The sequence below is a fragment of the Astatotilapia calliptera genome, chromosome 16 (assembly GCF_964374335.1).
Source record: "Astatotilapia calliptera chromosome 16, fAstCal68.1, whole genome shotgun sequence".
Classification (NCBI taxonomy): Eukaryota; Metazoa; Chordata; class Actinopteri; order Cichliformes; family Cichlidae; genus Astatotilapia; species Astatotilapia calliptera.
In genome coordinates, this window is record NC_137437.1 from 10674299 (window position 1) to 10690088 (window position 15790).

Here is a 15790-nt window from a genome sequence, read left to right on the forward strand (position 1 = left end):
AAGCTAATGTAATCAAGTATGTTCTCTTTGGAATTTAACTTGTCCAAGAGGAATTTTTCTTTTAACAGACGCAATGGTCCACGTATAGTGTGGCCAAAAACAGTCAGTGGGACTGAACCCTAAAGGTTTCTGATTTGTCTCTCTGACAGCGAATAACAGCAGAGGCAGCCCCTCGTCACACTCCCGGTTTGCAGTACACATCATTGTGAGAACGTACTGGTTTCCTGATTTTGTTTTTAGAAGTAGTCCGAGACATTCAACAAAAACATGCTGAAATGGCTCTTCAATAACTGGGATGGGTAAGTAAGTGTAAGTAAGTCACCCTTCTTAAATCTATTCAACTTTACTTAAGTTGGATTTAAAGTGAAGTCTTCCAACTTAAGCTCCATTATGACACCCTCACAGACAAGAAAAAACTGCCAACCAGAAAAGTAGTGGGGAACAAAGGTCAATACAAGCAACTTACCCAACACAATATAAGCAACTTACTCAACATACGACGAAAAGAACAAACAACAAAAAAGAATGGACAAGCCCCCAATTCATGAAACAAATTTACAGAAGCCACAGAACCACTGAATTCTGATGTGGTGTCCCAAAGATTTACACCACCTACCTGGTGTAAAAACAAATGTCTTCGTCTGAGCTTGCAGAATGCTGTATGAAAAAATGGGATTGCAGCTGTAGCACCTCTATCTGGTGTTTGTAAGGCTTTGTTTCTAATTAGCCATCTCCTTTGCCATCGCTGCTGTTTTTGGTGGCACCCAGTAATCGTGATCAGGCCCTGCTTTTTCCATCTCTGCCTCAGAGTCGACATTCAGTTCCATTGAAGTGATCGCTGCTCCCAAACATTCACTGTGGGTATTTTGTAGTCATCCCATGAAAACAGTGAGTGATAGAGCTCCCTTTTTCAGTTTCCTCAGTCATCCAGCAGTCACAACAAAGACTCCTCACTGAAGTGCCTGCTACATACGCAGATATTTTTTGTGGTACTAAAGTTGTCCTTGTGGATGTTGATTAGCCACTGTGTTCTAACAACAGTATCAACAGGAAATTAATGAACGCTAATCTCCAAATTATAGAGAGAGGAATTTGCCACGCCTCCTTCTATTCATGTCAAGTTACCACGTTTAAGGGTTTTCATGTTTATTTCCTCTTCATCAAGTTTTTCATGTTTAGGATGCTTCATGTTTTCTTTTAAGTTTTCCCAGTTTAGGTTTTGTTTAGCTTTGCATTGTTTCACCCTTTTATTTTGTGCTGTTCTATCAGCCTCAATAAACGGCGCGTTTTTTGTCAATATCAAGTTTAGTTTTGCGTGACTGCAATTTGGTCCTCTTCCACTCCTCACACAGTCAGCTTCGCAGCCAGACTGTGACAACAACTTTTTTTTTTAACTTGCTGAAATGCCAGTTGCCTTCCTCTAACCCTAAATCTGCTCATCCTTACATGTTTCTATAAGCAGTGCAGTAATGCTTAAACTGGAAATAGCCAACAGGAACTACTCAGGCACGCACTCGCATTCCAGAGTGTGATGCCATATTGTCCACAGAATGCACGAGGAGTTCATTATATCCAGAAAAGCCAGAACCTTCAAAGAAGGAGAATAATAAAAAATGACCATAATAATAAATCAAATAATAAGTCTGACAAATAATTGTAGTGCACCTCAATGCAATTGCATTGGCACAATGAATTTTAAAAAAATAGAAGCGTTACACACACAGCTTGAAAGCAAGACAGCTGCTGCAGATAAATAAGTGGTGTGAGAGGAAAAGCTCTGTACAGCAGTTTGATATTTTAAGCTCTGTGGGAATGTGTGAGTCCGTTATCAGTCCTTTACATTACTGTTATTATTTTGCCTTAGTTAACTGTTGTCACTGAAAGCATATTTCTCTTGGCTCTTACTGGAAACTGGAGCATGGCTCCATTTCACGGGCATCTCCATCTCAGTGACTGTATAAAAGTGTCCATCTCCTGTAATCAATGACTTCAGCTTGTCAAGCCGAGAGGATAACAGCTCGCAGCTTTTTCCTTGTTTGAGCATGTGCATTGTAAATCAGTGTCTAACAGGAAAACGTTGGGAGATTAGCAGGCTAGGAAAGCTAAAGCTGGCTCTGTTTTCACTGTTCTGAGATCAGTTACAAACCACATTTTGTGTGGAACAAAACTAGCATTAGCAAATAGACAGTTTTTTCCTTCCTGACCAATTTGGAGTGCAGTGTGAAACTCTTAATAAGTCCTTTAGCACATTATCAAGGAAAAACGTGATAGTTTTAGCCTTTTAGTTTTGATAATTTATGTGCATTTTGCCAATAATACACCCATATGGAAAAGAAATAGTAAAAACTTATGAAAGACTGACATAAGATGAGGCCTACTTCATATAGTGAATCATATAAGACTTATATGATTTACTCATGAAAGTGGCCACTTTCTCATTACATTTTTATATATTGTTTTAGTAAGTATCCAAAAACATACAAGTTTCATTGATATGATTTTTCAAGGGATCTTGTATCTGTTTTTACTCTTGTATGCTTTTCATACAAGTTTCACACAAGACAGATACAAACTTTGTAAGATTTATATATATCTTTTCCATATGGGCAGTTTTAAGTGTAGTGTTTTATTGCTTATTCTTTTATGTTCTTTTTTTTTTAAGGAATGGTTCTAAAAAATACATTGACAGCTAATAATAAAAATGTTTTGCTAATATGGTAGATATTTATTTAACTATCCATGCATCCATCTTCTTCTGCTTATCCGGGGTGGGTTGCTGTATTTAAGTATACAGACAAAAACAAAAAACAAAAAAACAAAACAGACAGCACAAAACATTATACTTTAAGGTAGTTCTTATATAGAGCTTTTTTATTCTTCCTGAGCACTCAAAGCACTTTATCTGTGCTTATTGGGTCTCGCCCAAGCATGCAGTCTGGAGTAGCCAAGGTTTTAAACCAGCAACCTTCTGCTCTACCACCTGAGTTACAGTCACCCTATGTAACAGCCAGTGTTGTTTTTGTTTTTTGAATAAAATTTTATGCCTGAAACTAAACTTGGAATGAACACAGAACCCATTAGTGGTTAGAACAGATGAAGAATGCTGCAAATGTAATATTTTAGCATTGTTGATTGAGTGGGTTACTGTTCCCATGTCCTGCTGGGCCCCCAATTTGGGCTCGTCAGTCGGGACAGTGGGGGCTGTTGACATGGGTCCTGGGTCTGCTTTCCTCACCTTGCGGTCTCAATCACCTCTTCACTGCAACAGCTAAATTCTGTTTGGTTGTGTACCTGTCTCAGTTTTGTCTTTTAGGTGCTGTTTGTTTATTGTGTGTTTGACACAAATCTGTTTGGTCTATCAACGACTTTTGTCTTTCTCTCTCTCTCTTTTTGTCCCTTTACTTTTTCAATTCCTCCTTCTTGTCTTTATGTTATTATCTTCTCCTGTCTTTCACCAGCTCTGACAAAAAAAAAGAATGTATCCTTATTTTTCTCAAATAATTATTCCTTTAATCAGCTACAGAGAATTTTTAATCAAGTACATAAGGTAACATCATAAATACAGCAACAGGATTATATCAGTGTATTAAACCATCAGTCAAAGGAGGGGCTTTATTTATGTGGGAGAGATGCATTAAAAGCAATATACTGTAACTGGAAGCCCCCAGCTGTAACCGAAGCATCAGAGAGGAACTTCAGTGTCATCACGTTCCCTGGAAAACATCACAAACAAATGTTTTGTATTGCTTTAAATCCAAATGTTTCTTTGTGTTCTTTTGATGTGAAAATGTGAGGGCTCTCACCTGTGCTGATTATATCATCTGGCAAATAATCACCACAGAACCTGGAAATAGATTTTATAAAGTCAGACACTTTCTTGCATTGTTTTTCTTGTAATTAAAAGATTTGGCATTTGAGGCTGTGAAAATGTTACCTTGGGTTCTTAAAACATTTAACTGACATTTTTCCTAAATTCGGACATCTTCTGTGCTAAATAACTACCCAGCTAGTTTTTCTCACCTCCCAGCAAAGCCCGATACGTCATCGTAGCTGTCGTAAACCTCCAAGTAATCTGCCAGACACTCTGTATCATCCTCTACATCAAACTCCATGAAGTGGAGGCGGATCTTCTGGCCCAGGCGGACTCGGATGTGCCAGTAGCAGATCTGTTCATCTTCATACTCCTCAGGGAACCCAGGAGACTGGATGATCTTCTGCTGCTCTGTCAGGACCCCGCCACACTCCTTGGCTATAAGAAGTGACATGAGTGGATCAAGGTTTTCAGAAAATATAATATGAGAATATATTTATATAAAGGAAATAAAATTCAGCTATTACTCTAAATTTTTTATTTCTGTTTAATCAGTCTGAGAACCAGCAGCTATAAACACCCCCAACCTTCACCATAATAGATTACTGTCTTTTTTCTTTTTTTTTTTGCATGAACCTTTAGAGTGCTAGCTGACTATAACTGGGACTAAACTATTAAACACTCCATGTTTGCTAGTTACAAAGTTACACTTTGCTTTCTAAAGTAATGCATAACATTAATCACATTATATTTTTCAGCATGCAGTATTTAGTACATGTATGTGTACATGTACTTAATTCAGTAATTACATTACAGTCACAAATGTCCTTACTCGCATCACAATGGTTCTTCAGTTATCTTAACCCTGGGTGGACTGAAATAAAATTCAAACAAATCAGCCTTTTTCTTCCTGCACTTTGGCTACAATCAAATGATTTCAGTTCATTTTCAGTAGAAGGAAAATAGTGGAGTAGTCTACAACTGTTGTGTAGGTAAGAAGCGATGTGTAATACTTTATTATACTCATTACTTTTTTGAGAATTTACTCAAACATGGTTACAGTTAGTTTAATACTTTAAGTCAACATCTTTCACAGCTCACCGAGCTCAGCTGAATGTTCCACTAGTAAAAACTGTTCTTTGGTGGTATTCTTGTGCTGGGCACTACAGAACATAACCTCAATATAGCAATTCTGTATCACTTTAGCATCTGTTATCGTAGGGTACACCAGCACTGAAGAAGGCTGGTAGGAGCTCTTGCAGTACATTGATATATGGTGGCTTTTGAAATTAAAATCAATGTTCGCTGCATATTTCCCTTCTATACTTTATTTTACACCTGTAAAAAGCAGCACATGACTATTCTAGAATATACTCACGCAATATATGATTTTACCTACTTTAAAAAAACGGATTTGACTTTACAAAAAGGTAACTGGGTAATATAACCCAATGGGGAGGAAGAATGTAGTGTCAACAATTTATTCTTTTAGTCTGTTGCTGGGACTGTGCCTCAGCATATGAAACATTTAAGTTTGGGATGTCCCTTTCATGTGAGCTCTGAATAAATTCAAAACAGAGAAAAGGAATCCTGTTGTTGAGCAAGACAAAAATCAAACACACATGTTGAGACGGTGACAATCACTGCTTTGAGCGACACAAAATTAATGTCTTACAGAATCTTTCGTTTTTTGTTCAGATTTGCAACAGTAAGCTAACATCTATCAAAGGGTACAGTTTAGCCAAAATGTCTGATCCAGACATGGTGAGAGGGATTCCACAGCTGGCTGACCTGGTGATCTAAACTGCCAAATTTTGGGATGAGAGAACTATAACCAGTTTCATAAACTGGTTTAAATGAAATTAATATTTTCTAAAAGAAACATTAAATTCCATCAGTATGTTATTATTCTGCATATTAGTGTGTGTATTGTCATATACATTATATAAGACAACATGTTCTTAGCTAGGAGTAAGAGAGCAAGAGACAGTCCTGCAACAGTTTGTTTTCTACTAAAGTGCCACTTAAGTGTTGCTTCTTTCTAAGGTTGTCTCAATTCCAATTCTTCATTACGTATTTAGTGGTGACTTGAACAAAATTTCACCAAGGATACAAATTTTGATGTGTGTGTATATACACACACATACACAGGCATCATGACCACCAAGAGGTGAAATGAATGACGCTAATTATCCCTTGATTGTGACACCTGTAAGTAGGTGAGATATATTATGGAGCAACTGAACATTTCCTCAAATATGGAGGTTGATCAAGCCTTGAAAGCAGCTAATTCCTACAGTTTTCCTACGTTTCTGGGTTAGTTACAACCCCTTTGCCTGCATAAAAGCAGTGTTAGAACACACTATGGTACCAAACCCTTGTATCAGTTGAACAGTACTCCACTGCAGAAAGTAGTGTGTTGCTACAAAAATGGCAAGAAAAAAGGCAATTAACAATGGAAAAGAGGCAGGCCATCATGACACTTAAAAAGGTCTTTTCTATAGAGAAATTTCAAAGAAAGTCAAGGTGTCAGTGAGTACAGTTTCCTTCACCATCAAAAGGCACTCAGAAACAAACTGTGACAGGAAGAGGTCTGACAGACCCAAAGACACCACTGAATCAGAGGACAAGTTTCTGAGAGTTAACAGCTTACATGATTGGCGGGCTCACAGGACAACAGCTTCAAGCACAGCTTAATAGTGGTCGTAGTAAGCAAGTCTCAGTTTCAGCTGTGAAGAGAAGACTTTGAGCTGCAGGTTTGACAGGACGAGTTGCAGCAAGAAAGCCATTACTAAGACGTAAGGCAAAGAGGCTTGCCCGGGCCATGAAACACCATCATTGGACTACTGCAGACTGGAAGAAGGTATTATGGACTGATGGATCAAAATTTGAAATCTTCATTTCATCATGCAGGATCTCTGTACCCCGTGAAGTAGGCGAAAGGATGGTTCCACAGTGTGCGGCGTCAACTGTCGAACATGGAGGAGGAACTGTGATGGTCTGGGACTGTTTTGCTGGATTGAGGGTCGGTGAACTTACAGATTGAGAGAAAGACTCAACCAAAACGGCTACTACAGCATTCTGCATTGGCATGCTCTCTGATATGCGTTTAGTTGGTCAGGGGTTCATCCTACAGCAAGATAATGACCCAAAACATAAGTCCAAGCCAGAACTACCTCAGGAAAAAAGAACAAGAGGGTAAGCTTGAAAACATGCTTAAACAAACAGTCACCGCAGTCTCCAGACTTAAACCTCATCGAGCTGGTTTGGGATTAACTGGACAGAAGGGTGAAAGCAAAGCAACCTACAAGTGCCACATTTATGGGAACTTCTGTTAGAGATACCGGAAAAACTTTATGAAGAATATTTGATGTCTATTGTAGAAAGAATGCCACGGGTGTGTTCAGCTGTTACATCTGCCAAAGGTGGCTACTTTGATGAGTCAAAAGTTTTAGTGTGCAAATTTATTTGGTTTTTTGGGTTTTTCCGATTGCTTATTTGTACTATCCTTTTATTTCAGAGTACAATGAGACATTAAACTGGAGAGAAACTAAACTTTCAATAGAAAATGATGCAGCATTATTCAGGGTCAACATTGAGCTGTTAGAGCTCATAAGCCAGAATGTGTTTTAGTTATCTGTTATTCATCAGCTCCACTGGCATCCACCAGGTTTATTCATTTTCTGACCATGACTGAAATTATGGTTGTGAGTCAAGACAAAAAATGGTCCCACTATGGTCTCATCTGCACTAGTTGCCTTTATGGTCCTCCATGGTTGACACAAAACTGTGCTAAATCTGAGGCACCTCAAGATGACAGCATTAAAGATAAACAGTGGTAAAGCTGTAAAGGTTTTAATCTGTACTGACTCACTAAATAAACAATATGCAGAGCACTGACCAGACTCTATCCATGAATGTGCAGCTGTGTTTTTAAGCACCAAGTATTGTGCTGTAGTGATACAAACCCTGTTCCATGTTTTGAGGTTACTGGAACATGGTGCAAGTTTTACCAGTATCCAAATGGATGAGTTTAAGTAAAATTATAAACTGTGCAGTTGTTATGAAGGTTAAAATTAGCTATTGATGATAAAACTGGTTTTGGTTAAAGGCTGTAAAAATGTTTATTTCTACTGTAAACTTTTTCTATTTTAACAGGAGTCTGTCTCACTTCTGGAGCCAACCTCAAGTGATCTCCAGAGGAATTGTTTTTGGCACATTTGTATCTTTTTGGCAGCTCTGCTGCTGCTTCATAACCTGGTGATAATTCTATGCGGGACTGAGAGCCAACCTTTCCAATTATACATAGTCATTTGATTAATGAATGATGTTAAAATATTAAACAGTGCACAACAGAAAGGGAACGTCATACTCACAGTTTGGGTTGTAGCAGTAAACATCCCATTTCTCACTTTTGTTCAGCCTGTATCCGTAGTCAATTATGCCAACCTTCCCAAAACCACAGTTGGATCCGGATTTAACGATTGGGTAGCCAACGCGTCCTTTGTCAAACCATCCAGCAGCGCAGACATGAAAGCCTGAACATGAGAAGAAATATGTTTTTTTTCCCAACTATCCCCCATGAGCTGTTGATAATACTGACACAAAGAAACTACTGTATGCTACAAAGTATGAGAAGTCTTTTAACTCTGCTAAGAACCAGAGAACAGCTGGTCAAAACCTGTTGGGGACCAAGATTTGGCTGTTTTTCCTATGTGTGCGCACACAGAGGAATTTAAGTTAGAGTCACAATCAGCAGCCCCCCCAGAGCAGGCCAGATAAAACATGGCCTCCTGGGTAGACTCCTGTGGAGAAACTCAGCTGTAATAGCTGACAGTAAGGCTGATTGTAAGGCCAGAGGCAGGGTCCATTTCTGTGCTGTGGGAACAGTGACACTACCCACCAAAGAAGTTGCTAACAGACTTTTACAATATACAGGGAGTGTTTAAAATTAGGCGAGATGGGAGATGGGATTAAGGCAACAGGCACCCATAGAAACACTCATGGAAAGAATTGTTTCACTCACTTCTTCCTTTTGACCTTTACCATGTCAGCACATGCACCACTTTTCCTACAAGTTAAAAGCATTCCAGGCGGTTAAGATGTTACATCAGGATGTTTGATGGACTACACATTAAGGAAGCACCTGCATGTGTTTTGAGTGAATCACTTCTGATGAATTACAGTCCACACACACTTTCTTTCTCTGGAAGGAACTCCGTGTGTGTGTTGTGTTTGCGGATGAACTGCTGCAGACCTATTTGACGAGCTGCCTCCAGTTGTTCGTAAGTGGCCAGCGTCCCTCCCTCATACTTGCAGACAGCCTTGGCCTCTTTATACGTCAACTGGTATCTTCCTTTGCGTGATTCCCGGTGGTAAACTCCAGCTGCTTGTTCTGTCAAAGACAGAGAACAGAAAAGGAAGTCTAAGCCTTGGGATTCTCTGCATACAGAGATAAAGACTAGGTCATCTACATAGCATAGTCATTTTGTGCCTGAGGCATGTTTAAAAGGACCCAGTGGTTACAGCCAATTTGGACACCATGTTTTTATTGTGAGAGAGAATGAAAAAGACTGTGTGATTCTTTCTCTCTTTCTTTTTCAAATTGGAAATTGGAAGGCCACCAACAATTTCGTCCTATCAACAGGGAGTCTTCTGCTGATCCTGTGCTTTTACGCATGCTTGACTGCAAAACTTGGCAGAAAACATTCTAAATTAGCCAACAGTTGATATTTTGATCTTTTTAATGAATGTAATGTTTTGTGCATATATTTATCAGTATGTTCTGTAACAATGACTGACTTAAAAGTTCATATAAACATGTAACCAAGTAACAAATATTGTATGAATTCTTTTTCTTCAGTCTTGCTTCTGTATGAAGGACTGAAACTGCCTAAATCAAAACTAAGTAAAGTTGGAAACATAGGAAATAAATGAGTATTTAAATGAATAGAATTTTATGATTTTATTTTATGAAGATATACAGACAATAAATGGCATACAAATTCATCATTCATTTATCTATCATTTATTATATTGAATCTATTTAATGTATTTAAATTTTTTTAATTCATTAATCTATATTTTCTTTCCAAACAAATGTTCAGGTATACACACACACACACACACACACACATATATATATATGTATGTATATTAAAACAGCAGTTTGTTTGATTAGCATTATTGCAGACTCCTCAAAACTCCTCAGTAACATTATTAATGTCACAATAATGGAAAGCAATCACATTCCCAGATTAGCAGAAACAGTATTGAACTTTCTTGTGATCTGGACATTTTGGAAAGCCCAGAGATGAAGTCATTTCCTCCTGTTTACTGGCCTCCTGCAGCACTCCTGCCAGGTCATAAACGTGCAGTTTGGCACAAGGGAAGCAGCTGGACTACTGTATAGCCTATTAATCCTCCTGACAACAAGCCTTTATGTGAAAATAACCTCTGCTGTGGATTAACACAGGAGAAAACTTTCTAATAATCACAGGTAGCTGGAGGTTGAACTAGTTTTTATGAATAACCAAAAACTGACTTCGCAGCTCTAAGGGGATGCAGTTATTCTTATCTGAACTGGATAACAGTTTCTGAAAAAACATTTCAATATAGCTACCACAGCACGAAAAAAAGGAATCTTTCGGTCTTACCTAGCCAAATTGAATTATGAAAAATTCCGTTACTGTAGCTCCATGCCTCCACCTCCTTTAGCACAAACCCGAGTAACCAAAGAAGAGCCAAGACACGCATCCTGCAGCCCTCAGTGCACAGCTGTTCTCTCCAGATGTTTCCAGTAGTTCTCTCCTATGCCCCTCTGCTGCTTCTGGCTTTATATACCAAACGCTGACTGCTGGTGCCTCCCAGGAGAGGTGGGAGGTATCAAGTAGTCTGGTGTGAGATAATTAACTGCAGCCAGTGACTACTTTTACAGTATCCAGCACAAATAAGGATAAATGCTGGAGTTAGTACTGTTTGTCTGTTCACTACAACAGACGTTTGTGCTGTCAGAAAAAGACCTTCTTAAAAATAAAGCAAGTCAATTCAGAGGTTTTGTAAAGGGTTAGACTTTGTGGAAATGTGTTTAACAACAGAGGAGCGTGTAAAGTTATATTTACACACTGCATAATAAAAAGTCAGAGAGCACTTGAACCATCTTACCTTTGATTTTTGATGTGGGTTGATTATTTTGGTTTGCAGTCACCTTTGTTATATCATTTTGTTCTAAACAAGTTTGTGTGTCAGTAAGGACTGTTTACATGAATTTTTAATCCACAAAGACCAGATTTGTGTTCCTTTTATTTTTTGAGCAGTATATTTAATGATTTAAACAAAACAGTTGTTGAGTTTTAAAAGTCATTTATAAATAAAATACTGTACATTACTGTATATAAGAATTCATTATGAGAAAGACTTACACTGCCTTAGAAAACATGTAGGAGTCATTCAAACTGATAACACTTTTAACATTGTTGCTTTAATTTTTATTAATGTGGCTGTCATGCTCCATTATACTGTATATTTCTCTGTGAGTGTCATCAGCATTAGCTACGTGTTTGTATTCTCATTGAACAGTGAACTAAATAACTAATTATAAAGTTTTAAATTATAAAGATGAGAGTTTCGTGAAAAGTTGTGTGCTGTGTTTTTAGATTTTAGCCCAACTCTCACGTACAGGATCAATTCCAACACTTAGTGCCAAAAACTAGAGTTCCTCTAATGACCGCTGAAGGCTGGTTCAAAATTGAGTCAGTCTCCACTGAACTCTGTGTTTGTGTGTGTTGTGTTTGTGAGAGAAATACACAACTTTACAGCATGTTGAATTCAAGAACAAAAAAAATCTGTTTGGATCTTTAACGCTAATTTCCTCCTATAAGACAACTGCACAGTGGGGGATAACTACATACGTATATAACTTAAACATTTGTGTTGTGGCAAGGCTCAATGTTAAGGTTGTGACTACTTGACTGGTAGGTGTCCCAGCCTGCAAAAACATGTAGCCACTGTGACATTAGACATTGTTTTAGGACACATCGGGCTCACATTGTGGAGCTTCAGTATTACTGCACTGGCCACAAGTACTTTATTTTGTTTTTTTAACAAAAAGTGGCCAATGGATTCAATGAAATCAGCACTCAGAGTTAAATATAGTGCTTAATTTAAGTATAATACTATGTTTAACAGTAGCACAAACCTACTGTGAAAGTTTCCAAAACATTTGTGAGTGTAACCCTTATTAAAGAAACACCAGTACCCAGGAGGTATCCATTAAATATATGCACAAATTGCAAACAATAAAAAATAAGACAGACTTGTTTTATTTATTTAATTATTTTACCCTGAAGATACTTTACTAAAGCGGAGAGTCCACAATGAAGATGATTCACAGCTGCATGGTGACCAAGTCCGCAGCAAGTCAAAGACGTGATGGAGCAGCACAACACGAAGTGGTCAAGTCCCGAGGTAAACTGTTTTTTCGAAAAGTGCGCAGTTGAGATACAACTGACAATTTAAAGTAAAGCATATGGTTGGTTGACTGATGACAGGGTAGTAAAAACGTTTATGGGTTACCTAGGCAACTGGAGCCTGTAATATTTACTAGTAACTGACGGTCAAAGTAATTGATGACGTATGAATCACTTCCTGGTTATCTGGACTAATTTTCAGAAAATTCTGAGTAAAACCACAGCTCTGTTTCTTTCTGTTGCTATGAAATGGTAAAAGTATACTTTACATTCGATGCACGTTAAAATAACTCATATACCTGTGATGCACTGATGATGAATTGCTGATGAGGCCATTCACCAGTTTTTCAAAGCGATCAGGACCCATCATATTTTAGTTAGTTTTCTGAGTGTAGCAAAACCTGCTTTTTTTCCCCCTAAAATGCTGTGTCAAGAACCAGTGGGTGGTGTCACGGGCTTGCGTGATGGTGCCTCTATCTTTTATATTCACTCATTCAACATAGAAAAAGGATTTCTTGTTCTGTTTCTCTGCAGTCCTGTCAGGAAAGTTGCTCAATAGCACATGCCACAGAGGGGAGTTTGATGTAACAGCATACAGTCCTGTGTGGGGGTTTCCAGATGTTCGTTTTGCACAGCTTCAGTCAATGGGCACTGAAGTAAAATTGGAATTGTGTTTTCACAGCAATTTAGGAATAATTCTTATACATTTCTTTAGAGCCACATCAAGGACAGCCAAGAAGTTTTAGAAACCTAGAGCATTTTGAGGATTTGAATATTTGCCTAGTAACATTTATTATTTTGACTACTATTAAAGCATAAAGCTGTAATAGTAGGCCTAATATATTTGATTTCACTTTCAGTTCTATTTTATATACATATCACCAAATCACTGCAACAGTGGTGCTTTATATTAATGGTAAAAGGACAGGTTTTTACATAGTGCTTTAAACAACATCCCTACTTCACCCACATGCACAGAAGCACTTCTTATACACCCTAGTGCTTTCTATATAACATTGACACTCCAGTTAACACATCAGAGATCAACTTGGGGTCACCTGCCACCACCCCAGATGGCTGCCCCTCCCTAAACCTGCAGGAGATTTCTTTCTGTTAAAAGGGAGTTTTTTCTTCCCCCTGTCACCAAGCGCTTGCTAATAGGAGAGTATCAGATTGTTGGGGTTTTCTTTGTATTACTCTAGGGTCTTTACTTTGTAATAATAATAATTATTGTAGGCTTAAAACCTACCAACCAGAACACGCACAATCTCGTCTGATCTCGGAAGCCAAGCTGGCTTTGAGAAGGCTTTGATGCGAGACCACCTGGGAATACTAGCTGCTGTAAACTTGGGGTGGCTGTAGCTCAGGAGGTAGACAAGGTCATCTACTAATTGGAAGGTTGGTAGTTTGATTCCTGGCTGCTCCGGTCTGCGCGCCAAAGTATCCTTGACTGAGATACTGAACCACAAGTTGCTCTCCAATACTTTCATGACTGTGCAGATGTTAGACAGAAAGCACTTGGGTGTAAAATTACAGTCTGTCACAATCTGTTGAGGCTGGCGGAGAAAGGACAAAACACACACTGTTAAAGACAGACAAAAATAATAATAACAAATGATTAAAGGTGAAGTGACAAACACATATAGAGTGAAAAGAGGTCAGTGAAAAAGAAAAAGTGCATGTAAGTGCATAACTAAGGAGGTTTTACAGTCCTGACTTTGAGCTTTACAAAAAAGGAAAGTTACAAATACACGATGAAACCAAATACCTGCATGCTGGCTGTGGGACCTTCTTACCACAATAAATGCCCCGAGAGACATTTTTCCTCTCTTTGATACTCACCAGCTTGAATACAGTGGAGTGAAATCCTAATGGTCCACTCTGAATGGCATTGTCAGTTCTCAATCAAATGATACACATCTTTGTAAACCACAATGCATAAATCATTTTAGGATATCCAACAGCAAAACAGTTCCTTACTTTATGACGGCAATACCTGCTTAGCAGTGTACTGGTCTTTTACCTTTTTAGTCATCTATGGAAGTAAATGCTACTCTTAGCTTGTTAATGTTGCATCATGAGACTCCGAAGAAGAAATTCGAGATTATTGTTTGCTACTAGAAAAAGAACGGGACGTTAAAGGGTTAAACAAGGTATCTGTTTAGGATTTTTTTGTGTTGAATGGCAAAGCGACAACTCACTGACTAAAATATAATAAACATAGTTAGGTATAGTTAAACATAGTCCATGGTTTACAGGAAGCACTCTACACCGAATCCAGTCACTGACACCCCCATAAGCAACATGATATCGCTTAACCTCAGAATCACACACACAATCACGCCAATGGCTTCCAGGCAAAATTGTCTGAATGGATTCCAGATCTGGGAGGAAATCATGTATAGGTCTTAATTCTCCATGTGCCCCTCCCATTCCATCCCACACATGGAAAGTCCTTCTCAGGCAACATAATTGTGTCATACTGTACATCACAGCCACGTTTAACCACGAGATTCATCATCATTTCCATGTGTTTTACAACTGCAGCAGCAAAAGTGGTTACACTGCTCAGAGTGAGTAGTCTGCGTCATGATGAAATAACAATAAAAGTGTATGATTTAGACTACTGACATCATGTCTGTCATGAGGGCGAAAAAACATGTTAAATGTAAACAGAAAAAAGGAAGGGCAACACAATGCTGACCACACAGAGTTATTTTTTTAATTTAGCATGTATCTAAACCTTAAAGCATCTTTTTTTTCATGACCAAAGCAGAAAATAATATGGCCATGGTGTTTACACATGCTACAAATGCTACAAAAACATAACCAATTTAAAAAATTTTAAAAATCTAACTCAATGCAAACTGGTCACTTAAATCTGTTTTGATTAAGCTGTAAACACAAATCACAAACGAGCTAATTCCACGTAGAATTCATTCATTTGAAAAATGAATGAATGAATGACTCTTTCACACAGGGCCAGGTAAGTCTGAGCAGTTTTTCTCCATTGATAAATGAGATTATTATTTAAAATCTACAATTTGTATTAGGTTAGGTTAGATAAGGGTTACTTAGGTTACCCTTATCTAACAATAAAATCTGTCTAATGATCTGAAAGATAAAAGTGTGACAGTGGTGGCAAGATGGAGCAGATTAGAAAAGAATATGTAAGAGGGACCGCTCAGGTTAAGCAAGTTGGAGACAAAGTTAGAGAAGTGAGGCTGAGTTGGTTTGGATATGTGACGAGGAGGAGAGGAGGGATATATTGGACTGAAGGTAGAGTTGCCAATCAAGAGGAAAGGATTCGTGGATACAGAGGCTTCTATGACAGAAGAAGATGTTAGAGAGAGGGACAGAGATAGGATGATATGGAGGCAGATGATCTGCTGAAGGAGGTGTAAAAGAAGAAGCGTCCATCAGCTTGATTCCCAGTGGCTCAGAGATACTGGAAATGAAAAACCGAAGTAAGTTTATTAAAAAAAATGAAGGTTATGCATGTTGTTCACTG

At 38.3% G+C, this 15790-nt stretch overlaps 1 protein-coding gene across 1 annotated transcript; it reads right to left on the minus strand.

Annotated features, from left to right (window-relative positions):
- Positions 1-3487: 3487 nt before the first annotated feature.
- tnfaip6 (tumor necrosis factor, alpha-induced protein 6) lies at positions 3488-10664 on the minus strand. Its single transcript, XM_026144942.2, has 6 exons — positions 10468-10664; positions 9069-9206; positions 8188-8349; positions 4021-4249; positions 3804-3844; positions 3488-3713 (listed from the first exon to the last, which is right to left on the minus strand). The coding sequence occupies exons 1-6, from the start codon at positions 10565-10567 to the stop codon at positions 3613-3615; spliced, it is 771 nt and encodes a 256-aa protein (XP_026000727.1). The 5' UTR covers positions 10568-10664; the 3' UTR covers positions 3488-3612.
- Positions 10665-15790: the final 5126 nt, after the last annotated feature.

What these genes read in the sequence shown, in the direction of transcription:
- tnfaip6 (XM_026144942.2), bottom strand. Translation starts at nt 10,567, where the DNA reads ATGCGTGTCTTGGCTCTTCTTTGGTTACTCGGGTTTGTGCTAAAGGAG. An exon ending in GGAGGCAGCTCGTCAAATAG is followed by an intron (nt 8,350 to 9,068) that starts GTCTGCAGCAGT and finishes TCTCATGTTCAG; the next exon opens with GCTTTCATGTCTGCGCTGCT. An exon ending in GTATCGGGCTTTGCTGGGAG is followed by an intron (nt 3,845 to 4,020) that starts GTGAGAAAAACT and finishes ATCTATTTCCAG; the next exon opens with GTTCTGTGGTGATTATTTGC.